The sequence below is a fragment of the Lynx rufus genome, unplaced genomic scaffold (assembly GCF_022079265.1).
Source record: "Lynx rufus isolate CCGP_SWC_20201006 ecotype Redwood Valley unplaced genomic scaffold, mLynRuf1.p SCAF_24, whole genome shotgun sequence".
In the NCBI taxonomy this organism is placed as follows: domain Eukaryota; kingdom Metazoa; phylum Chordata; class Mammalia; order Carnivora; family Felidae; genus Lynx; species Lynx rufus.
Window position 1 is genome coordinate 16,442,360 of NW_025814839.1, and position 26,882 is coordinate 16,469,241.

Sequence of the window (26,882 nt, forward strand, 5' to 3'; positions counted from 1 at the left end):
AAAAACCAGCCCTCTTTAGTATCCTCTGGATGCTGATGTAAAGCATCAATGTAAATCGTATTCTGTGATTGTGAGGGGAGCCAGCTGCTCAGCAAACCCAAACTACAGTGGACAGAGTAGATTGATAAAAAAAATCTGGATCCTCAATGGCATTACAGCTGCCATGAGCCCATCTGAGTGAGTTCCAGACAACTTATGTGAGACACCAAGTTTCCTTCCACTTCAGCTGGTTTAGTTAGTATTTGCTGTAAAATACAACTAAACGCATTCTAACATTAAAGGCACAGGACACTGAGTCTGCTTATCTGTGCTATAAAAAAGATCAGGAAAGGGGTGCCTGGCTGGCTCACTCATTAGAGTATGTGACTCTCGATCTCAGGGTTGTGAGTTCAAGCTCCAGATTGGATGTAGAGATTGTTTAAATAAACTTAAGGGGTGCCGGGGTGGGTCAGTCAGTTAAGTGTCCAACTTTTGACTATGGCTCAGGTCATGATCTCACGGTTCACGAGTTCAAGCCCCACGTGGGGCTCTGCACTGACAGTGCAGAGCCTGCTTGGGATTCTCGCTATCTCCCTCTCTCTCTACACCTCCCCCACGGGCATGCACACACAAGTTCTCTCAAACTTAAAAAAAAAAACTAAAGGGGCACCTGGGTGGCTCAGTCGGTTAAGTATCCAACTTCAGCTCAGGTCATGAGCTCACGGCTCGTGGGTGTAGGCCCTGCATTGGGCTCTGTGCTGACAGCTCTGAACCTAGAGCCTGCTTCGGATTCTGTGTCTCCCTCTCTCTCTGCCCCTCCTGTGCTTGCAGTCTGCCTCTCCTCTCAAAAATAAACAACAACAACAACAAAATTATGTTTTTAAAAACCAGGAAAGAAATGGAGTATGTAACTGTACAGGGAATTCAAGCTTTGAAAGCCAAACCACTGTAGTCTTGGAGTTCAAGAGAAAGCCTTTACTATGGGAATGCCTCTCCTTAGCAGCCCTACCCCAGACAGCATTTCTAACACAAAACTATACTCCTCTCCCAGAACTCTCAAGTCTGAGCCCAAAAAGGAAGAAAGGAAAAAGGTAAGGTAATGTTCTCCTCAAGCATCAAGGGGCCAATGATGCAGGGAGGGGAGGATGTTGAATGATGGAAGCAAGGCCTATTCAAAGCGCATCAGAAGTCCCTGGATGAACTGGATTTCAGCAACCTTCCCTACCCAACATCCTAGCAATGCTAAATTCTTGCCCAATGATGTGAATTTGAACATGAGGACTCCCCTGGAACACAGTATTTGCTCTGGTTGGAGAGCAAACCTTGCTGGAAATCTCACAGCTCAGAAAGTCAATGTTTCTCTAAAGAATTGGGGTAGGCTCTAGAGTATGGCCTCTATCATGAATGCACCAGGGATATCAAGGTCCATATCCTGCAAAGTGACTGGGACACCAGGCCTGAGGGGCTTATCTCCTATGTCTGGGGACAGAGGTGAGCTCAAGCTCCAGGAAAACTATCAGGGAAACAACTGTCACTCAGGTAGCATAAGTAACAAGCACTGGAAAAGGCTGAGTATATGGATAATCCCACATCCTCAGCCCCCACAACCTGTTAGAAGCTCTAGCTCACTTCACCTAAAATCAAACTTTCTGCAAATCTGTTTCCCTTCCTAATTTTCTCAGGGACTACCCTTCTCTATCACCCCTGTAATCCATACTGAAATAATCTTTGACTTCTCTTCTTCCACAGAGCAAGTCAATCTCGGTACGTACATGCCCACACCTTCCCTTTGCCATTATTCTCACTAACCCAGTCTACTGCACAAAAATTTTTGCCAATAAATTTCCCAATATTCAAGGAAATCCCTTTATATTCCTGTCTTTCCAGCAAAAACCTCTGATTATGCCCTTAGTGCCCTCTTAAATAGTCTTGACCTCACCTTTCCATCTAACATCCCACCTTCATACATACACATATGTGGACACACAAACCTCTGCTCAGGTAAAGGAAAGAGACCAATAAGAGCCAACATTCACTAAGTACTTACATGCCAGATACCGTGCTAAGTATTTGACAAGTACTATCTCCCTTAATACTAACAATCTCCACTCTAGAACACAAGTGCTATTACCATCTCCATGTTACATGAAGAAACTGATGGTTATAGAGGTTGTATAATTTATGCAGGGTTTCAAAGCTAATTAGAAGTAACCGTGCAATTCGAAATCTTGCGTCTGGTCAGAGTACTTTACTCAACTGCTACATAACACCATCTCCCACATGGGCTAGCCTTGCAGGGAATAATCAGTTAACTTACATCAAGTCCTTCCTCTTTCCAGTATCATCTGCAAAAGGCCACTTGAGAAGAGTGAAGGCCACATCCAGTTGGAAGGGTTTCCCATGACTAAACATCAAGTAAGATGTTGCAGTCACATTTTTATCCATTTCACACTCAAAACCAAGCTCCCAAATAACCCCTTCTGCAGCTGCCTCACTGTACATAGTCATCTTCATTCAGTCCATCCCAAAACAAATTCTGACAATGACACGTGAACTGCATATAGCTGGCTGGCTTACCAGGTCCTTTATGCAGTTGAATTTACAAGGTGACACCAAGTTAAGATAAGTAAAGTTCCAGTTTGGGTGCCTCCATTTCCCTCCCCTGAATCCTGATCCACTGGCTGCCAAAGCCAGAAGGGGTCTTGGGTAGGGTGCTTAGTCATGGGGAAAGCTCTTGTGGTTGGCCTGGCAGAGGGATAGGTTTCACTTCTTCACAATCTGAATGACATCCTCATCTTCCAACGTATGGTCTTTACCCACTTTTTGAGGATTGTGTTTCACAGACAGACCCCAGACCAGAGCGCTGTAGAGAAGGGAAATAAAAAAAATAGTCAGTGTAAATAATCACCTAGCTTCTACCCTATTTACCTGGATGCCACCTTTCTGCTCAGATTTAGCATTCTAGCTCTTAAGAACTATAGGCTTACAACAGCCAAAATCCCCTCTCCAGAGTCAAGGACCAAATTCAAAGCCCAGAGGTATTAGCTTTCCCGGCAGTATAGCACAATGGCACCTTCAGATACAAAGTGGCAAAAAATTTTGGAAGTTGTGTGGTTCCTCTTCTTCCAGAGCCAATTTAGGAAAGTCAAAGAGAAAAAACACAAATGAGAAATGTTACAAGACTAATTTAAAATTAAAAGGAAAAAATAAGGGTTATAGAAAAATACACTGAAATAATTCAGACTGAAAACTGATTCTTATACTGTCAGTTACAGACTATTACTGAATACCAGTTTTTATTGGGTCTACTAAAACCATAAAGCACCTCCCTCCTCAGCCATGCTAGGAAAATTCTTCCTCCCTCCCAAGACACCGTAACTAGTATGTTCTCCTGATTTTTTGAATTTATGAAGATAATTTTTATCTACAGGCCTCCAATACTAAAAATTTGTTGTGCTAGTAACGGAAATTGAACAAAACATTAAGACCTGCCTCACAGAGGCTAAGAATCTTGTACCAAGCGATAGAAAAAGGTGGCCATGTTGTTATTATATGGTCTTTGCAACAAAACATCTTTAAAAACCTATGTTCCAAAAAGAAATCACTGAACGAGATTTCACTTTGTGGAAAACAGATAAATGACAGTTACAGATACAACACCATTAGTAAAACAAATATACGTAAAATTTTTCAATGCACTAACAAGCAAGATAAATGCAAGGTGACCATTTTATAATCTTAAACTAGAAAACTAGTTTTTAATAATCATATTCAATGCCTGCGGCAATATCAGTGCCTCCTATTTTATTGATGGCAGTGTAAACAGGTTCAGCCCTTTTGGAGAGCAATGCACCAAAACATATCAAAGGCCATATTATTACTAATCCTAGATTAAAGTAATTAAAAGGGAAAGGTCTGTGTATGAAGACAAGAAAACTATGTAAAGTAGCAAAAAATGCAAAAAACATGGTTATAAAAATGATGTGAATCTTGCAACACACAGAAAACATGTAGTAAATGATCAAAGGACATGTACATGTGGTCAAGGACATAAAAAGAATGCAACAAGGACAAATGTTATAATTAGTAGGCCTAAAGCTGAATTTTTATTAAGATGGTTAAAATGCTCTTTGTTTAATCATCAAAAAAAAAAAAGATGGGTGCCTTGGGTGGCTCAGTTCATTAAGCATCCAACTCTTGATATCGGCTCAAATCATGATCTCAAGGTTTGTGAGATAGAGCCCCGCATCAGGCTCTGCACTGACAGCCTGGAGCCTGCTTGGGATGCTTTTTCCCTCTCTCTCTGCCCCTTCCCAGTGCATGTGCTACAAAATTTTTTAACTTTAAAAATTAAAAAAAAGAAAGAAAACAGAAAAATAGCAACCAAACAAAACTCTGTTTGGTTTTTTTAAAATTTTTTTTAATTTTTTAAATGTTTATTTTATTTCTGAGGGAGAGAGAGACAGAGCACAAGCAGGGGAGGGGCAGAGAGAGAAGGAGATACAGAATCCGAAGCAGGTTCCAGGCTGTCAGCACAGAACCTGATACAGGGCTCAAACTCACAAACTGTGAGATCATGACGTGAGCTGAAGTCAGATGCTTAACCAGCTGAGCCACCCAGGTGCCCCTCTATTTGCTTTGATAGGTCTCTTCTCCAAAATATTTTTCTCCCTCCTCATTTAATTCCCTGGCTAACACAGTTCTCTAGAGGCTTAGAACAGCGTCCTGCCACCATGGAAGGTAAGAATTACCTAGAAATCTATCACATTTGAAAATGGAAAATATCTAACTTCACAAGACTCTCCTGCCTTAATTGAAATATATGCTAAAATATAATGGTTTGAGGATAGTGAAAATTAGCACCTGCACATGGAATTTAGTTACTTTGGATTAAAGGAATGTCAGGCTTAATAAAGGTCTTCACTCTTCTAATATTCTTAGGATCAGCAACAAGTATTTTTATTTTTTTTGTTTATTTTTCAGAGAGAGACAGAGCATGAGCCAGGGAAAGGAAGAGAGAGGGAGAGAGAGAAAGATACAGAATCTGAGTCAGGCTCCAGCCTCTGACCTGTCAGCACAGAGGGTGAATGGGGCTTAAACTCGTAAACTGCGAGATCATGACCTGAGCTGAAGTCAGACATTTAATTGAGCCACCAGGCACCCCAAGTATTTTTATTTTTTTACGTATATTTTTTTTTTTATTCTTTTACATTTATTTATTTTTGAGAGGCAGAGAGAGACAGAGTACAAGCAGGGGAGGGGGAGAGAGAGTGAGGGAGACACAGAATCTGAAGCAAGCTCCAGGCTCTGAGCTGTTAGCACAGAGCCCACTATGGGGCTCAAACCCACAAAACGTGAGATCATGACCTGAGCTGAAGTCAGGTGCTTAACTAACTGAGCCACCCAGGCACCCCAAGTTTTATTTTAATTTCAGTCAGTTAACAGTGTCATATTAGTTTCAGATGTACAATATAGTGATTCAACAATTCATACATCACCCAGTGCTCAACAAGACAAGTGTGCACTCCTTAATCCCTATCACCTATTTAACTCATCCCCCCACCTCCTAGTCACCTCCCCTTTGGTAACCATCAGTTTGTTTCTTATAATTAAGAATCTGTTTCTTGGTTTCTCTCATTGGTTTTGTTTCTTAAATTCCACACGAGTGAAATCATATGGTATGTTTTTCTCTTATTTCACTTAGCATTATACTCTCTAGATTCATCCATATCATTGCAAATGGCAAGATTTCATTCCTTTTTATGGCCAAATAATATTCCAGTGCATGTATGTGTGTGTATACATCTTCTTTATCCATTCATCAATCAATGGACAAAAAACAAGTATTTTTAAAATGTCATTATTTCCATATTTTCCAGATCTTCTACAATGATTTTCTATTTTCTTCAATTTTAAAACAACTTTTTAAATTTCAGCCCATAGAGTTGAAAAGAACTATTCATAGATACTATAATCCAGTTAGTTAAAATATTTCTCATAGGGTTATAGGTTGCAATTCTGAACTACTACATATATATATGTGTATACACACACACACACACACACACACACACACACACACACACTAGAATTAAGTAAATAAGTAGATTAAGTAATGATAGCCAGGTTTCTCATGGTTGAAGAAAGATGTTAAAAATAAGAAAAAGGAAAAGGCTTTAAAACAAACCCTGTGGTGTCGAACTGGAATCAGAGGTAACCATATAAGCTCACAGGTTTTTGGTTTTTATTTATGTATTTATGTATGTATGCATGTACTTATTTATTTATTTATGAAAGAGAAAGAAAAAATGTGTGTGTGTGTTTGTGTGTGTATCAGCAGGGGAGGGGCAGAGAGAGGGAGACAGAAGCACCATCAGTGCAGAGCCCAATGCAGGGCTTGATCTCCGACCATGAGATCACGACCTGAGCCAAAAAACGAGAATCGGATGCTTAACTGACTGAGCCACCCAGGCGTCCCTAAGTTCATGGTTTTTAAGATAAGGATGCGAGGGTGGGTAAACAGATGGATAAATAGGAAGGACAAGAGAGACACAGAAATAAAGATGTAAGCATGGGTTAGTATCCATACATACACTTCCTAGCTGTCTGCTGAAACGGCCTATAAACAATGATAGCCCACTAACAATGAACAAACACACCTAGCACACACATCTTGTATACCAGGGCTTCTTGGAGAAGTGACTGATTCCAGGGGTGGTGCAGGGAAAAATCATTATGAATCAGGAACATCTAGTAGTGCCAAAAAGTAAGGAAATGCTTAAAAAAAAAAAATGGCAGTTTACTAAAAGAACACAGGAGCCAACTGAAGGAGTTCCTAACTGCCAAACCTAGAACACTTTGAGTAACAAAATAATGGTAGTACTGGATTATGGCCCATGGAAAAAATACCCAACAGCTCATACCAATATAATTATGAATTAAATTAATAGGAGAGAAGCAATAGCTCTAACTCACAGAACTCCAGTAAATAAATGTAAAATCAAAGAGGGAAATAAAGAATCACCATTAGACAAACAACACTGCAATAAAAGTTGCCAACAAGCTCCACTGATAGGTACTAAAATCAGCAAGAAGAGAAACATGATTTGCATAGTCTCAGAGTAACTCCCCCAAAATATTTATCAAATACAAAGAAAGAAAAGTACTATTTTTACAGTAAAGAATCCGAACCAACACCAACTTCACCAAGTGATTAAAGTAAATATCACTATCAATAGGATATACTGACATCATGATTCTTGTGATAGGATGCATTGAGGATATGTCATAGTTTTTGTGATATTCTTACCAAAAATGCATGTCACTTCAGTCGTGAGAGAACACTGAACAAACCCAAAGTGAGAGGGACATTCTACAGAATAACTGACCAGTACTCTTCAATGTGCCAAGGTCATCAAAGACAGTGAAAGGCTAAAGAAATATTACTGGGAGACTGAAAAACTGGAAGACTAAGGAGAAGTAACAACTATATGCCACGTAGATTCCTGAAACACAAAATGGACACTGGTAGAAAAGGTATTAAAACTCAGATAAAGGGCACCTGGCTGGCTCAGTCGGTTGAGCGTCCAACTCAGGCTCAGGCCATGATCTCACGGCTCGTGAGTTCGAGCCCTGCATTGGGCTCTGTGCTGACAGCTCAGAGCCTGGAGCCTGCTTCTGCTTCTGTGTCTCCTTTCTCTCTGCCCTAACCCACTCGCATTCTTTCTCTCTCAAAAATAAAATAAACATTAAAAAAAAAAAATTAAAAAAAAAAAAAGAAGAGCATGGGACTCTTGATCTCAGGGTTGTGAGTTCAAGCCCCATGTTTGGTGTAGGATTACTTAAATAAAAAAAATAAATAAATCTCAAATAAGGCCTAAAAATTAGTTAATACTATACCAATGCTAATTTCTATTCCTGATAACTGTACTATGGTTATGTGAGCTGGTAACATCAGAAAGTGGTGAGGGATATAAGGAAACTCTTTACCTAATTTTTCAACTTTTCTGTAAGTCTAAAATTAGCTCACTTAGCTCAAAATATAATGTTAGAATTTTTTTTTTTTCAGCCTGTTAGAATTTTTTTTTTCAGCCTGTATCAGCAATGAAAAGTATATGAAAGAGATTTAGGGAAATTTACCCATGCTTAAGGTTTAGAGTGGGTCTCAGTAACCACTGGAGGCCAATATGATGCTGGCAAGAAGAATTCACATTTGTGTTTGCCAAGAGGAATATGAATTAACAGAATAAAGTCAGAGCCCTTTGTACTGTCAGCTCTCCTGACCCGATGAGGCTTCTAGAGCTCTTCCTGCTCCAACTTAGCATGGTTTTAGGAAGACATTGCAGAGTTCTAACCAAGCAAGCATTTCAGCAGTCTCCCTGATGCCCGTTTTCTTTAATGCTACCCGAAGAATTGGTACTTAGTGGAATCAGTAGCTCCCATAGAAAAGAAGGCACTACATGCCCATGATACTTACTATTTAAATTCTTTGATAAGATTTTTGTGAATCTTCATGCAGAAATCCTCCACCGTGGTCCTAGAGTAAGGCAGTACCACTGGGGATGTATAATCTGGCAACTGGCCTTTGGGTTTGGTGTAACTAGGACAGAGAGGGAGCAGAGGTTGCTTACTTCTTGGAACGTTTCATGTGTTAAATGCAAATCAACCCTCCATCACCCCTGAGAAGATCAGACACAGATAACTTTCAACTTGAGGAAGAAAGTGCCCACAATATGGCCTGGCACATGATAGAAATTAATATACTTGTATCCCAAAAAGAGACAAATTATGTTAATGAGTTCCAGGAAGTATCATTTTAGGACAGTCTGGTTTAATTCCTACAGCAATATGACCCTTTCCACTAAGACTTACATCCTCACTAGCTTCAGATAGTCCCAGATCTTTTCCAATAGGTCGTCAAAATTCCAGCGGTGATGGGCAGAAATGGGGACACAGTGAGGCACCTTATAGATGATATCCAATTCCTCAATGGAGATCTGATCGATCTTATTCAATACATAAATACAAGGGATATAAACTCTACAGAAATAGAATAAAATAAGACATTAGTCTGGAGCCTTTGACAAAACTCTCAGTGTGATTATTAGCATCTCCTTGCTCAGGACCCCAAATCAGAGATTCTCAAGAGGCGCAAGAGGCAGATCAACCCCTCAATCCCTCCCCACGAAAGGCTTCCTACCAAAATAAGGTCAAATGTCTGAAAAAGTAAACTATGGGTTGAGAAGTAACAAAACTCAGGCCCTAGTCTGAGCCATGCAGCTAATTACTGAGAGATCATACTGCAATAGAAGAAACACAAGCTTTGGAGTCACACAGACTAAATCTACTCCCACCTTTGTCACTTCCTAGATGTTAAGTCCCTGGGAAAGTCTCAGAGTCAATTTCCTACAAAGTTGTTTTATGAATTATAAATGTAAATAAACTTTTAATAACATGTTTCATGATAATTTTTTAAATAAAAAATATAACATCTGGCAAAGTCACAATCCTAATGTCCAATCAATAGGGCAGCCAAGGCTACTAATTATTGATAGCAAGCCACAACTTCTCATGCTTCAAATGCCTCACTTATACAATGGCCTAACTCAAAGAATTAGCCTTTGCTTGTTTTCAAATGAAAATCAAATAAATCCATCCAACAAATAGAAACAAATGAACAGGAAAGCAACTAAAAAATATTATGCTCAATAAGAAACTCTTAAAAACTGAGAATAGGGGCGCCTGGGTGGCTCAGTCAGTTAAGCGTCCGACTTCGGCTCAGGTCATGATCTCACGGTCCGTGAGTTCGAGCCCCGCGTCGGGCTCTGTGCTGACAGCTCAGAGCCTGGAGCCTGCTTCAGATTCTGTGTCTCCCTCTCTCTCTGCCCCTCCCCCGTTCATGCTCTGTCTCTCTCTCTCTCAAAAATAAATAAACGTTAAAAAAAAAAAATTTTTTTTTTAAATAATAAAAAAAAAAACTGAGAATAAACTGAGGGCTGATGGGGGGGTGGGAGGGAGGGGAGAGTGGGTGATGGGTATTGAAGAGGGCATCTTTTGGGATAAGCACTGGGTGTTGTATGGAAACCAATTTGACAATAAATTTCATATATTTAAAAAATAAATAAAAAGAAAAAATAAAAATAAAAATAAAAATTTAAAAATAATAATAAAATAAAAAATAATAAAAAATAAAAAATACTATGCTCAAATGCCAGGAAAAATTTTTACAGTAGCTTAAATTATTAATTTAAAATACTAATAATAGTACTTTTTCATGAAATAGGGCTTTAGCTACATACCCTTAGGTTACCCTTAGAGAGAACAGATACAGCCCAGCATGTTGAGTTCTATAGGACAGCCTACAGGCTTTCTCAGATGGATTAATTCTGGGACAGCAGGTTGTGAACTACTCCCTTCCACCATTGTATGACACAGCTTAGGGGACAACCTAGTTCACAGCAAGTAACTGAAATGGGGAATTTAACCATCATAACCAAATTTAAGAGCAAAGAAGGATGTTAGAAATCAAAACCAATTTCAATTTACAAAAACCAAAATCAATTTACAGCTAACAAAACCAAGGCCCACTATTTATCTGAGATACTAGCACAGCTAGAGTTAGAATCAAGATATCCAGAATTAGAATATCCAGATTCATAATCCAATGTTTCCACTACAAGGCTTAAATTGAAACTCAAGCACCAGACTGTACATGTAGTCAGTACCTGTTTCCTTCCACCACATCAATAAGGTCATCTGCTGTGGCATCACTACGCAGAGTCACATCAGCATTGTGAATTTTGTATTCAGCCAAAATGCTTTTCACAGTTTCAGCATCCAGCTCACTCTGAGGGCACTAAATGAGCACAGAAGACAGTAACTGGTCACAGAGCAAAAAAATCTCCCAAGAGTATCCATCATTGTACCCGAATAATTCTAGCTAAGGAGCAAGTTCATTTCTGAAGTCTGTTATCCTGGATGAGAGTAAATGACTTTTATTAGCAAATACTTGAAAACTAATAATCTTTCTAAACTCAAATGAAGGTGCTATAGACTGAATCACTCCCACCCAAATTCATATGTTGAAGTCCCAACCGCAGTATCTCAGAATGTGACCTTTAGGGTTAAAGACAGGGTCTTGAAAGAGTTAACTAAGTTAAAATGAGGTCATATGAATGAGCCCTAATTCAATGTGACTGATATCCTTACAAGAGAGGGAGATTAGGATACAGACACACAGAAGGAAGACCATCTGAAGACAAAAAGGGAAGACAGCCATCTACAAACCAAGGAGGGGCCTCAGAAGAAACCAACCCTACTCGTACCTTGATCTCAGATACCCAGCACCTCTAGAATTAAGAGAAAATAAACTTCTGTTGTTTAAGCCACCCAATCTATATAGCAGTTTATTATGGCAGCCTTAGCAAAAAATTCAGAAATAATATGAAATGTTCAAATTCAATTATGACAGGATAACGGGAAAGATCTTTTGGGCAGGACAGCTTAACTTTATGCTAGTCATATTATCTGGACCTCTAGAATGTTAAATGTTGTAGGAAATTCTCAGACCTCAATTATATGACTTAGAAGCAAGCAGCATGGAGCAAACTGATTACTCCTCCAATATGAAACATTTTCTTTACTTGGCTTCCAAGATTTCAAACTCTTCTGGTTCTCCTCCTTCTTTCTCTAAGAAGTCTTATTTGCTGGTTCTTCCTATCTCCCCAATCTATAATCATGGGGTGGGAGTTGGGGAGGAAGCTCCATCCCTGAACCTCTTTTCTATTTATACTTACTTCCTAGTGATCTCAGCTAAGCCCATGGCTCTACAGTTGCTAACCAGCAAATTTGTACCTCCAGCCTTGATTATTCCTCATATGCCTATTTGATGGTAATACTTGGATGTCTCACTAACATCTCAAACCGAATGTCCTGATCTTCCCCTCCCCTCCAATCCTATCCTACCCAAAGTGCTACCATTTTAATAATAAGAGTCTATTTTTCCAGCTGAGGAAAAAATCTTATAGTCCTCTCTCTCACAACACACATCCAAATCAGGTGTAATTCCTACCAGCTACTTCCAAAATCTTTTGACAATCAAGCACTTCTATCTCCCCCACTGTTACAACCCCACCAACACTCTCCATCCCTTTTCCCTAGTTTAATTTTTAGATTTATCATCATCTAATATACTGTATGGACTCATTAATTTTGTTCGTTACTTTTCCACACAGAATGTAAGGACAGAGATTTCTGTCTATTTTGCTCCCTCTTCCAACCTCCCTCCCTTCCCAACAAGGGCCTAAAACAACATTTTGCCCATGGTAGGCGCTCTATAAATCTGTGTTGAATGAATGAAAACACTTGATATTAGTAGGCATCTACTTTATGCAAGCATTAAGACTGGTCTATACTCCCATACCATACCAAAAAATAACCTAAAAGAAGAAATGAAGTTGCAAAGGTAAGTCTGAGATTGATTCTTGTCCTACTCTGTCAGTCATTACAAGGTTGTTGTGTTACCTCAGTTAGTGCTAGAAGCCAGGTAACTTCCAAATGTCAACATCCTTCCACCCTAGTTCCTTCAGCAGCCTGTCCCACCCATGTCACCTCCACTTACGGTGGCTGTGAGATTAATGCCTCCTTTATCCTTCTTCTTAAAGCCAATGTTAGGGGGTTTGCTGTTCAAACGAATGCCAAAGCCTTCCAGCTCATTTTCAATTATCTTTTTATGCCCCAAAGGTTTCAGGACATCCAGAACAATCAGGATCAAGTTACATGTTCGGGCCACTGAAGAATGGAAAAAATAATTTATATGTAAGCAAAGGTCACTAAAGACTTAACTAAGCCAAATACTCAAAAGCTGGAGTACTGAGAGGGGTAGAATTCCATTTAGAAACAAAGGACTTTTTTTTTTCCTATTAATATAAAGACACACATGAAGTTCTTAAGGTTACCAAATTCTATCCCAGAAGTCAATTTGCAATGTATGCCTTGTTTTCTCCTGGTATCTCTAAAAGATGTGTTAACTTCTAGATACACTAGCAGAAAAACAAGTCAGAATGAAGATAAGAACCAGGCAATAACCTAAATCCCTGAAAAAGTTTAGAAAGATTTAAAACAGTAAGAATTCTAAAAAAGATCATCTGCTTAGCATATTTTTAGTCAACTTTATTACCAGCATAATTATATACACATATATTACATATATTATATATTATCAGTGTAATTAAAAAAAAATAAACTGTGTCCATGTCATACAGTTTAATGACAAATATATATACCTGTATGGCCACCATAAGCAAGCAGGATACAGAACATTTCCATCACCTCTGAAATCAATCCTCCTCTTGATTCCCATTCAACTACTCATCTGCTTTCTGTCACATAGGTTAGTTTGGCAATTTTTAAAGTTTCATATACATGGAATAATACAAAATACAGTCTTTTGTTCCTGACCGTTTTAATTTAGCATAATGTTTCTGATATTCATCCACGAATAACTTTTAACATATGATTCTATAAATAGTTAAAATTAGTAATTCAATATAAAGGCAGAATAAAACACTTTCAAACAGGGGCGCCTGGGTGGCGCAGTCGGTTAAGTGTCCGACTTCAGCCAGGTCACGATCTCGCGGTCCGTGAGTTCGAGCCCCGCGTCGGGCTCTGGGCTGATGGCTCAGAGCCTGGAGCCTGATTCCGATTCTGTGTCTCCCTCTCTCTCTGCCCCTCCCCTGTTCATGCTTTGTCTCTCTCTGTCCCCAAAAAAAATAAATAAACGTTGAAAAAAAAAAAAAAACCACTTTCAAACATGAAAAAAACAGAAAAATTTACCTATCAATTTATCTTTTTTCTGGTAGTTTACTAAAGAATGTGCTTCAGCAAAACAAAAATGACCCCCAAAAAGAACACCGACTCTAGGAAACAGAGGATTCCACACAAGAACACAGAAGAAAGTCTCAGGATGACAGCCATGCAAAAGAGTTTAGCACTGCACTATCCAATACAGACTCCACTAGCCACCTGGGCTATTTAAATTTAAACTAATTAAAGTGAAAAAAAATTGAAATTCAGTTCCTTAGTCACATTAGGCACATTTAAAGCACTCATCAACCACACATGCTTAGGGGCTACCATACTGGAGAGCATAGATTCAGAACATTGCACTCCTGGACAGTGCTGATCTAGAAAGCAACCAATCCAGATTAAAGCAAGAAGACAGGGTGCCTGGCTGGCTCAGTCAGTAGAGCATGTGACTCTTGATCTCCGGGTTGTGAGTTCAACCCCCACCCTGCATGTGGAGCCTACTTAAAAAAGACAATAAAATTAAAAAGAAGGAAGACAGGGTACAGGACAGTAGTGTCAGGGTTGTGGGGAAAGAATGAAATCAGTAACTCTTGAGCTATATTTAAGTATCTAGAAAAATACTGATGGATAAGCATTTGATCTGTTAGAATATTTGAAAAATAGTAGCAAACACAGAAATGTAAATAAAACAAAACAATTACTCCATGAAAAACAAATTTCAAAAACAGATTCAAGAGAAAAGCAGCGAAGTCACAACACACTACTTATCTTAGCATTGAACAAAAGTTATATATTCATTACATAATAATGTAAATTACAATTGATAAGTTAACTACAAACTGTGATATAATATCTTTGAAAGACAAGGGGTAGGTGGGGACCTGGCTGGCTCAGTCAGTGAAGCAAGCGACTCTTAACCTTGGGGTTATAAATTCAAGCCCCGAAATAGGTGTAGAGATTACTTAAAAATAAAATCTTGGGGCCCTTGGGTGGCTCAGTCAGTTGAGCATCCAACTCAGCTCAGGTCATGATCTCACAGTTCGTGAGTTAGGGCCCCATATCAGGCTCTCTGCTGTCAGCGCAGTACTGGCCTCGGAAAACTCTGTTCCCCTCTCTCTCTGCTCTCCCGCTCACACGCGCACCTCTCTCTCTCAAATAAACATTAAACACAAAAAAATTTTTTAATAAAATCTTAAAAAAAAAAAATAGGAAAAGTCATATGGAGTATAAGAGAGCTAATTCTCAACCATGACATGAAACCAACAGATGATATCTAAAATTAATTAATTAATCATGAAATGGCAACATAAGCATAATATTTAAAAATATGAAGGCAAGGGCGCCTGGGTGGCTCAGTCAGTCAACCAACTCTTGATTTCAGCTCAGGTCATGATCTCGCAGTTCTTGAGTTCAGCCCCACATTAGGCTCTGTGCTATTGGTGCAGAGTCTGCTAGGGATTCCCTCTCTGCCCCTCCCTAGTTCACACGTGTGTTCTCTCTCTCTCTCTCTCTCTCTCTCTCTCTCTCTCTCTCTCTCTCTCTCCCCCTCCCTCCCTCCCTCCCTCAAAATAAATGAACTTTAAAAAAAAAAAATGAAGGTAAAAAACAGAAAGAACCGTTGAATATTTGCCAATGGGGATGACGGTGGAGGTGAGGAGAGGTGGAGTAGCAGATTGTTGCAATTTATGACTGGCCTTTTATAACATTTTTACTTTTTTTTTTTTAATTTTTTTTTTTTAACGTTTATTTATTTTTGAGACAGAGAGAGACAGAGCATGAAGGGGGGAGGGGCAGAGAGAGAAGGAGACACAGAATCGGAAACAGGCTCCAGGCTCTGAGCCATCAGCCCAGAGAGCCTGACGCGGGGCTCGAACTCACGGACCGCAAGATCGTGACCTGAGGTGAAGTCAGACGCTTAACCGACTGCGCCACCCAGGTGCCCCCATTTTTACTTTTTTTTAAATGTTTATTTATTTTTGAGAGAGAGAGAGAGAAAACAAGCAGGGGAGGGGCAAAGACAGAGGGAGACACAGAATCCAAAGCAGGCTCCAGGCTCCAAGCTGTCAGCATAAAGCCCGAAGCAGGCCTTGAACTCACAAACCACGAGATCATGACCTGAGCAGAAGTTGACACTTAACCAACTGAGCCACCCAGGCACCCCTGTAACATTTTACTCTACATAAAAGAAGGAAAGACATGGGTGGAAGTCAGGAAACCCGAGTTCTAGTTCTGAATCCTTCTGAATCTGCCACAAACAGTGCTACACTGGACTGAAGCACTTCACTTTTCCTGTCCTTAATGTTTCTCCTCAAATGGAGATCTGGATTGTTACTCTCTGAGGTCCCTTCAGGTTCTGACATTCTATTCCAGTAAGAAGTCAAGTAAAACTATGCCCTTCATTGTAGTAAAATCTCTAAGTCCAACAGTCCCCATCTAAAGCAACAGTACCTGATAAAGGGATGATATCCCAGAATGATGGCAGTCCTGGACCACTCACCTGCAATGACTTGACGGCCTCTGCCTTTCCCATCCTTGGCACCCTCAATGATACCTGGAAGATCCAGGAGCTGCAAGATTAAGGATGGGGAAAGGAGAGAAGGAAAAAAAAAAAACAACACAAAAAACAGTCATAAATCTAAACAGATCAAATAGAATAATTTATTTTTCAAGTATCCAAAATATAAAGGATTCAAATCTGATCTTCCTTATAAGCTGTGTATTACTTTACTATGCATCCAAATGTCAGCTACAAGTTTTTTATATACTTTACATCTAGTTTAAAATGTCTAACAACCCTGAGACCAGGATATTGGCTGAGGTTCATACAGGTTAAGTGATTTGCCCAAAATCACAGTCCAAATCAAGTAAGATCTTAATTTTCTGAAACCAATATTGCACTGTATGTTGGCTAACTAAAATTTAAATCAAAAAAAAAAAAAAAAAAAACCCTCACATTTGAGGGCCAAACTCATTATTCTGCATTAGTATTCCCCTAATATTCCCCTTCTTTTCAGAAGGTTGAGCCCCCCACACCAATTCCTTACTGTAGACAATAGCCAGATCTTGATATTCACATGATACACTCAGAGCTTGCCAATCTTCCAAATTGCCCAATTCACAAAAATTTCTGCAGTCATTCTTAAGCTGGTGAGCACAGAATAGTCACCTGCAAAACCTTTTTAAATGCAGATATCTGAGCCCCATCCTGCAAATTCTAATTTAGAAGAGCAAAGTTCACATATTGATATGTACTTCAAAAGGCTCCATGGGTGACTCTGATGTGTGTTCCCAATTGAAAATGACCGCTCAAATGCCCAGAAAATGCAGTAAAGTAAAACTTCAGAGAAGTCCTACTGTGTATACCTAACAGTAAGAACATAAAAACCAACTTCATAGCACACAAATCAAATGCACATCTCAGCAAAATTGCAAACTATTAGTCGTAAGCCCTTAAGAGTCCACTGAAAACAGTTAAGAGCATATACAAAATCTGAAAATACCAAGGGTCCACTGCATGGCCAATACTGAATTATCCACATAAATGGACAAGGAACAGAGTTGCAGCTCATCAAAACATCATTTAAAACTAGCTTTTGCTATAAGCCCATCTGACCTTATAAAAACATATTTCACATTAAATAAACCACAATGAAAAAGAATTCAGAAGGTGTTTAAACAGTTCAACTTTTCCTTTCAAGAACCTACTCAAATCTCCTCCCTATTCTTCACTACATAATAATGTTACCTTCTCTAAGACTAATATAACACAACAAAATCCTCTCTCTTCACAAAAGATAATGCATGTTGAATACATCAACCTTGTCTTGGAAACTTTAGTTACTCTGATTTACAAGGCTACATGGGAAGTAATAAGCACACCAGATCTTGATTTCTAAACATCATTCTCCAATAAAAGAAACTAGAGTTCCTTCAGAAGTGGTTGACTTCAGGGCTAGAGCAGGGAAAAAAATCTAAGATTAGCATTGTCTTGCCAAAAAATAAGTACTCTCAAAAAGATGGGGGCTTATGGAAAAGAACACAAGAGCCAACCTGAAGGAGATCCTAATTGTCAAAACTGGAACAATACGAGTAGTAAAATAATGGCAGTACTGGACTATAACCCATAAAATAAATATCCATGAGCCTACATTGATACATACTATTGAATAAATAAGACAGAAAAATTCTTCCAAACAGAATTCCAATTAAAAACATGTAGTAGGAAAGAGAAAAAAAAAGAATCACTATTAGGCCAGAAGCAGAGTAATAACTACTGCAGACAGGATCCACAGATGAACGCTAAAATGAGTGGGCAAGTTTGAGAAACAGGATTTGCATCTTCTCAAAGTACCTCCCCCAAGATACTTATTAACTACAAAAAGAAAGGTAATAACTTTTTAAAAAAGAAAGATAATAGCTTTACAGTAGAGAAATCCTATAGATACTAATGTATTTAACCAACCAATGCAGGTCAGCAACAGCATTTAAAACCTGTAACATCATGAATCCCATGATAAGATGCACTGAGAAGGACACACCATCACTTCAGGGCATTCTTACCAAAAATATATTAAAACCTCAGTCTAATTATGAGAAAATATCAGACAAACCCAAACTGAGGGACATTCTACAGAACAATTACTCAGTACTCTTTAAGTGTCAAGGTCTTAAAGGACAGGACAGAGTAATTATTACAGACAGCAGGTGAATGAAAAAAAAGAACTAAATGCACCATGGAATGAGAAGGCATTTGGTGGAAAAATTGGTAAAAATCTGCAGTCTGTAGTTTAGTGATCACTGCATCTATATTAATCTATCTCTAGTAATTCTTCTGTGATTATGTAGAATATTAACATAAGAGGCATCAAGATGAGTGATACAAGAGAACCTCAAAATAATTACGCTGAATGAAAGAAGCTAACCAAAAGAGAGTACGTTTATATTTACACAATGGTCTTATTTATACACAACTCAACCTGTAAACTAATCTGCAATGACAAAATATAAATAAGTAATTGCTTGGAGATGAAGGGGACCATGAGGGAGGGGGCATTTGGAAATTTCTGGGGTTGGTATGTTCATGATCTTGATTGTGGTGATGTTTTCACCAGTATATAGTTATGTCAAAACTAACTAAATTTTATACTTTATCTAGTCTATTGTATGTAAATTACACCTCAATAAAGAGGTTTGAAAAAACAAAAAGTTCATCATCAGTTGTTCCTAGAAATTAAGTCTAGAGTCTACTTCAACTCTCCCAAAGAGTCTATAATCTAACACTTAGTAAATCTCTTTCTGCTATATATATATGATATATATAATATATATAATTACATATTATACTTAATTATATAATTATAACCTAATTATATATTTTACACAATATATATTCTATATAATAATTATATAAGTATAATATAATATATATATTATATGTATATACATAACATAAGCAAAAGGCTTTACTATATACACTGAACCTCGCTGATGCTATCAAAAACTCAAAAAGAAAATCCATCTGGATAATCTAAAACTCTTAAACATAGAATATGACTATAATATCATATAAAACAGCATCTGAAAGAGAATATTACACTGAGAGAAAAGAACACAAGTTTTCTACCTATGGCAACTAAAACGCAGGGGAAAATTTATTGAGGCCCTAGAAAAGTAAAAACAACTTAATTTTAGCTTGTCTTGAGAGGGAAATATCTTTAAGGTTAGAATGAACCATTTAAATGTGGCAACTAAATTTCAGACAATATCAAGGCACATTCAGGGTGATATGGCTGTAGACGTGGCAATCAAATTTCATTCAATAAAATAACGCATGCTTAACATATCTGAATTTCATATTACAACCAAGAGATAAGAAAAGAATAAATATTTGTTTAAATCATGAAACTGTAGGATTTTAAGAATTCAATGTTAGGGGCGCCTGGGTGGCGCAGTCGGTTAAGCGTCCGACTTCAGCCAGGTCACGACCTCGCGGTCCGGGAGTTCGAGCCCCGCGTCGGGCTCTGGGCTGACAGCTCAGAGCCTGGAGCCTGTTTCCGATTCTGTGTCTCCCTCTCTCTCTGACCCTCCCCCGTTCATGCTCTGTCTCTCTCTGTCCCAAAAATAAATAAACGTTGAAAAAAAAGAATTCAATGTTAAACTAATTCAAACTCAAATGCCTTTAGAGGTTAAAGCAACTAACTTAAATATGCAAATCAATTATATACATAGAATAACAGGAGTGCTAGGGACACTAGCAAGGTGAAAACAAGCCCCATAATTTTAAAAACTGAACATCCTCTCTGCAGGCTAATCTCCACCTATGTGATACATCAATTTTCTTTATAACATCCCTGGTAAGTGGTGGTTCAGTCACCTCCAGACGTAGTAATTCTTTGTCTCAGGAGATACCATTCCATTTTTAGACACCTTTACTATTAAAAAACATCATCCTTCCTAACAAAAAACCCAGAAATCTCCCTCCTTATAATTCTTAGTAGTAAATGGTTCTAATTTTGTACACCTCTCCCTTCCAAGTCACAGATAATGAGTGCTCTGCCACAAAGCAACCATTTAAAACACATTCGAGGGCAGTCATCTTAATCCTGTTGTGTACTCCTTAACTTGGTTTCTGGAGAAAGTCAGAAGGGAAGGAAAAAGAGAGGAGAGTGCACAGGCAGAAAAGAAAGCACCATGCAAAAAAGGGGGAAAACACCTAAAAGGTCAGAAGACACTGAAATGAATGCTTTGTGGGAAACACAAGTAAAGAAAGGGGCTAAGTAACTCTTTATTCTGATACACTCAGAAGCCCTAAAAGAGATGTCAATGGCATCTCATCAGGGAAGAGGTTATTCTAGGAGCTGCCAAAACTGTGATTATCAGTAAGACTCTGAAACAAGATGCAATCAAGCAGTGGTCCAGATATGCCCAAGCATCCTCACTCTTATTATATACATTTGAACATGGAGTACCAGAAAGATCTGCATGGGCAACTAACCAGCAGGAAAAAAAAAAGCCATTGAAAATACTACCAGGTAGAACTCCTGGGTGGCTCAGTTAAGTGTCAATTTAGGTTCATGTCATGATCTCAAGGTTCATGAGTTCATGCCCTGCATCGGGCTCTCTGCTGTCAGCTGTCAGAGCCTACTTCGGATCTTCTGTCTCCCTCTGGATCTGCACCCGCCTCCCCACCCGGCCTCCCCGCCCACCAGCTAGTGCTAGCATACACACACTCTCTCTCTCTCAAAAATAAATAAACATTATGGGGCACCTGGGTGGCTCGGTCGGTTAAGCGTCCAACTTCCTCTCAGGTCATGATCTCACTGCTTGTGAGTCAAGCCCTGCGTCGGGCTCTGTGCTGACAGCTCAGAGCTTGGAGCCTGCTTCAGATTCTGTGACTCCCTCTCTCTCTCTGCCCCTCCCCTGCTCATACTCTGTCTCTCTCTGTCTCTCAAAAAATAAATAAACGTTAAAAAAAATTTTTTTTAATAAATAAACATTAAAAAAAAGGAAAGAAGATATTACCAAGATACTGGTCCCTTCCTACTTCAGATTCTATAATAAAGAAGTATGAATACACTTTACAACTCTCTGCATAGCTCAGCAAGAGGGAAAACAAATGCTTATACCAAGAGTTCCCTAACAATGAGCCAAGGTACTCTGTGGCACCACAGAGAACTCAGAGTCCCATGGGATATTCTAAATTTTCAAGAGAAACAGCAATTCTTGGTATATGTCAGACAATGGGGAAACTACTAGCTCCACATACTTCACAATTTCAACACTACAGCCTACTACACCGCTTTCAATTATGTCAGATCGAAATTTTGGGAAGTTAGATTTTTCATCAGTGGCTATAATAAAAAGCACCACACAAAAATCAATGTGGAAAAGGAAACAAATGTGGTGGTATCCAATCTGATTCCATGGTTTGAGAAGTTATGTGGTACCCAACAGTGCACACATCCCATTAATAAATAACTGTAGCTGTAAGGACATAAATACTTAGGTTGTTGCTTGGACCTAACAAACTGAACCATGAGGTATTTATTTTGGCCTGGAGTGCCATGAAAAATTACTGGGAGAAGAAAAGTTGTCAGGAAATAATTACTAAGACACTAAGGGTGCTGTGAATCAAGCAAGTCTGGGAACCTCCAGCCTAGATTCAAATGTCATAGAATTCAGAATCTTAAAAAAAAAAAATCAGAATCTTGCTTTCTTAGCTGTGCAGCCAACAAGAATATGTTCCGTTATATCTTACATTTATAGTACACCTTCTTTCATACCCAAAGGAACTCTTCATTTGGGAGCCCTAAATCTATCATCTAAGAAAAACTCAGGACACTAACTTCATCAGGCCTCACGGATAAGAATTATCTTCCAAAAAGGATTTTATCATGTTATTTATTTTTTTAAAAGCTTCTGATGGTTCCTAGCTACATATAAGATAAAATTCAACTTCCTTAGCAGGCACACAAGGGCCTTCATAATTAAGCTCCAACCTACTTTTCCGGATTCAGTTTCTACCACTCCTGTCCACACCTAAGCTTGTACCACAGCAAGCTATTTACCATTATGGCTGCCTGAAATTGCCCTTCACCTTCTCTGGCTGATAAAATTCTACTTGAACTTCAAGACCCACCTCCACTGTCATTTTCTTTTTCTTTTTTTTTTTTTTTTTAACGTTTATTTATTTTGTGAAAGAGAGAGACAGTCAGTCCAAGGCACAGAGCCCAACATGGGGTTCAATCCTACGAACCATGAGACCATGACCTAAGCCAAAATCAAGAGTCAGACGCTCAACCGACTGAGCCACCCAGACACTCCTCCATTGTCATTTTCTACACGAAGCTTTTTTAGTTCTACCAGACCTTCCCCCAATATACTCAGGTGAAAAAGCAGTCCCTTCTTTCTATGCGTTTTGACAGGCACTATCCCACTGTATTACTGTCTGTATGTACTACTCTATCATGCTTGCTAGACAGAAAGGGCCTAGTAGTTCAAAGGTTAGGCCTGGCATACGCACAGCTTCCCATAAGTGCTTTTTAAATTAACGAAAGACTGGATTTCTTCCCTTCTGTGGCCTGCAGGCCTGACTCACCTGGATCTTGGCACCTTTGTATCTGATGACACCAGGCACAGTGGTCAGAGTAGTGAACTCATAAGCTGCCACCTCAGAATATACTCCCGCCAGGTTGCTAAGTAGTGTTGACTTCCCCACTGATGGAAAACCCACAAAACCAATTCGAGCATCACCTGTCTTGGCCACATCAAAACCTAAAACATCAATAAATATCAAAAAGAAGAGGAAAGTTATCTCTTAAAATGTTGAGATTCAGGTAATTCCTTTCACATTCTAGTAGTCTATCCATCTAGGACATATTTCTCCAGCTTTCTACAGTTTACCTTTCCAGAACTTAAGCACACAAAATTTTCCCTAGAGCAATTAACATGGAATATTTACTTAGAAACTTTATTCTTCACTGTTATATACATTTCTAGCACCCATAGTATTTTAGGCTCGAAGGTTATATAATAATTGATCTAAAAAATGGGTTTCTTTTTTGTCTTACAAACTCTAAGAACTGTATGATTAACTAGGTTTGCTTTTTTTTTTTTTTTTTTTGGTAATGGCTGCAAACAAGTTCAAAGGCAAATTTATGGCCCTCCTCTAGGAAGTGTACAGACTTTATGACATTATTTTTGGTCCCAACCTTATCTCTCTTGGCTTCAACTTATTCTTCCTACTTACATTTCCCTTTGCACCAATATCCTTATTTTTTATTTTGTTGATGTATGTATGTACATATTCCTGTAAGCCAACGAAAACCTCTTTGGGATCAATACAAGATATACATAAGGGCTCCTGTCTGGCTGTCTTTTTTTTTTTTTTAAACCTTTTATTGAAGCATAAAGATACACATAGAAAAGTGTCTGATTATCACAAGGCAAACCAGCTAAGTAATCAGCATCCACCACAAGAAATCATATTCACCATCTTCAGAAGCCCCCTCATCCCCCAATCCTGCTATTACTGACAAAAGAATAACTGCCATTCTGACTTCTACGACAACAGATCAGTCCCATTTGATTTCTCATTTTGGTGCAGCATTCCATTTTATAAATACAATATATCACAATGTACTTAACTATTCTGCTGTTGATGGTCATCTGGGACTTTTCTGCTTGGGATTAAGAACAAGTCTGTACATTTCTTTTGATGACTATATGTATGCATTTTTGATAGGCTTGCCCCCAGAAGTAGAACTCCTGGGACATAGGTTATGCCTACATTCTGAGAAAAGCATACAATTCTTGATGTTGGGGTCGTGAGTTCGGGCCCCATTGGGTGTAGAGATTACAAACATAAATAAATAAACTTAAAAAAAAAGATATATAGGGGTGCCTGGGTAGCTCAGTCGGTTGAGCAATCGACTTCAGGTCAGGTCATGATCTCATGGTTTGTGAGTTCAAGCCTCGTGTCAGGCTCTGTGCTGACAGCTCAGAGCCTGGAGCCTGCTTCTGATTCTGTGTCTCCCTCTTTCTCTGCCCCTCCCCCACTCATGCTCTCTCTCTGTCTCAGAAATAAACATAAAAAAAATTTTTTAAATAAAAAAAGATATATATAGAACCCTAGTTCATTACCTAGAAAATACTCATTTGCCTTTGAAATCAGCAGACTGAATAAGCACAGCTCAAGAATTTAGAATTAGAAAATACAAATCTACCTTGATAGACTTTTTTAAAGATTTTTGTTTTAATTAATTACTTATTTGTTTGTTTGTTCTGAGAGGGAGAGTGAGCAAGCAGGGGAGGAGCAGAGAGGAGAGAAAGAATCCCAAGCAGACTCCGCAGTGTCGGCGCAGAGCCCGATGTGGGGCTTGAACCCACAAACCGTGAGATCATGACCTGAGCTGAAATCAAGAGTCGGATGTTCAACTGACTGAGCCACCCAGGCACCCCTAAGGTTTTATTTTTAAGTAATCTCTACACCCAATGTGGAGCTCAAACTCACAACCCCAAGATCAAGAGTCACATTCTCTACTAACTGAGCCAACCAGAAGCACCTACTTTGATAGAAATTTTTTAATTATTTTTAAACCATACAGCTATATTATTTTGATAGAAAATACACCAAAAAACAAAACAAAACAAAACAAACCAATGCTGAAGAAAAACACAAACCTTCTCCTGGCCCACCACCACCACCACCTTTGGGGGTAATGAGTTCTCTACGAAGCTTAGCAAGGCGAGCCTTAAGGAGCCCTAGGTGGTGTGCTGTGGCCTTGTTCTTTTGAGTCCGAGCCATCTGTAAGGGAGGAATCACAGTCATAAATCAGAAGCAGTTCCCACAGGTTAAAATATCCAGAATGAATGCTCCCTCAAATCTGAATGATTTTTTTTCCAGATCCTACTGTCAGTATACCCATTTTAGTCAGACTTAAAAAAGGGGGGGGTGTAAAAATCCATTCTCTTCATCACCCAGCCCATTCTCACTACAGAGCAAACAACTGAGGCCCAAAAAGAAGACACGACCAAGGTCATTACAATTAGCATTCACAGATCAGACTAAAACTGAGCTGTGGATTCCTTTTCCAATGCTTGTACCTGATATGCACCGTCTGATACAGGGTCACCACTTTCCCGATTTTAAAGAGCTCTGAGCACTTCAGACAATACAATCACATAGTAATTCGTGTGGAATCAACAGCTACCACAGATGTTATCCCAGATCCATTCCCGGGAGCAATACTCTGGGAAATTCAGCCATCAAGTAGAGATTGGGGGAAAGGGAGAAGGGTTTTGAACGCTGAAGAAAGATACTGAACGAAGTACGTGAGCTGGTCAGGGCTGGACCACAGAGAGGAAGAGGATTCGGTGTTGACCACAGAAAAGGAAGACTGAGAGGAACGATGTTCGGACAGGAGCCGAACACTGGAACGGGGTACCGACCAAGGTGCAAGGTCCGAGCTAAGGGGAGTCGGGGGGCTCCGGCGGAGGCTGAGGGGAGTGGGGGGACACGGGGCCGGGCTGAGAGGAGTCGGAGAACGCAGGCCCGGTCCTGACGCGGCTGAAGGGAGTACAGGCAAGGGCAACACTGCCGAAAAAGGAACGCTCCGAGGGAGAGTGAAGCGCCAGCTGTGCCCATTACCTCGGCTTCGATCTCCGCGATCTTGGCTAAGGTGCTGCTCATGGCGGCGAGTCACCGGGGGGCGTAGTGGCCTGCACACAGCTTCCCTCCCCTCACACAGCCGCCTGTGGACCTGCTAAGGCCACCAGGCGTTACTGCAGCGCGCAAGCGCGGTACTTCCTACTTCTCGCGAGAGACTTCGCGCAAGGTTCACCGCGAGATGTACAGCTTGGAGGAATCTCCTCCCCTTCAATCAACCCCGCCCCGTCCCGCGAGCCAGCGCGGTGTCATAGAGCCCGCGGGAGCGGGGGCCAGAGAGGCCGACCTGGTCTGTACCTCCCCGAGCGCGCGGAGGGTCGCGCGCCGCTCGGCCCCGCCCCACCGGACCTGCGCCCACGTACTCTTCCGCGCCCGGCCCCCCGCGCTTGGTGTGTGATAGTGGCTTCTGGTTACTGCCGGACAGAGCCGCAGCCCTCCGACCTTGGGCGTCAACGCCCGGTGTGAGTGAAAAGCTCACTCAAACCATCTACTTCTCTTCCTCAACAGCACCTACGGGTTCGGAGGCCCCTTTTCACAGCTGGGGACAGTCCCCGGCGAACCCCTCGGCCTCCTAGGTTGAATAGAGACTGATCTTCGGCCTGTCTCGCCCTCTTGGAAAAAGAAAATGCCCCCTTTCAGTCGTTCAAAACTATATTTAGGTGTCTGTTTTGTCTGTCCCTAACCCCGAGTGCAGTGTGTGGCACATGGTGAACCTGCAATAAGTGCATGGTTGAATGGATAAATGTCAGTACCAGTGTTTGTAACATAGCTTGTAATACTGAAAACTATGAAACTATGTTAAAGGCCTATCAGTAGGGAAATGGATAAATAACGTAAAACACTATTTGAGCCATTAAAACATAGATCTGTGAGGTCTGACTGGAAAGATGTACGGGACATGCTGTTTAAAAATGAATAAATAACCACCTAC

The 26,882-nt window shown here is 39.8% G+C and overlaps 1 protein-coding gene across 1 annotated transcript; it reads right to left on the minus strand.

The window, feature by feature from the left end:
* Window positions 1–2,395: 2,395 nt before the first annotated feature.
* On the minus strand, window positions 2,396–26,055 carry DRG1 (developmentally regulated GTP binding protein 1). Its single transcript, XM_047087920.1, has 9 exons — window positions 25,934–26,055; window positions 24,967–25,090; window positions 22,883–23,058; window positions 16,283–16,352; window positions 12,599–12,768; window positions 10,704–10,834; window positions 8,851–9,018; window positions 8,456–8,578; window positions 2,396–2,842 (listed from the first exon to the last, which is right to left on the minus strand). The coding sequence occupies exons 1-9, from the start codon at window positions 25,973–25,975 to the stop codon at window positions 2,743–2,745; spliced, it is 1,104 nt and encodes a 367-aa protein (XP_046943876.1). The 5' UTR covers window positions 25,976–26,055; the 3' UTR covers window positions 2,396–2,742.
* Between the last annotated feature and the right edge of the window lie 827 nt (window positions 26,056–26,882).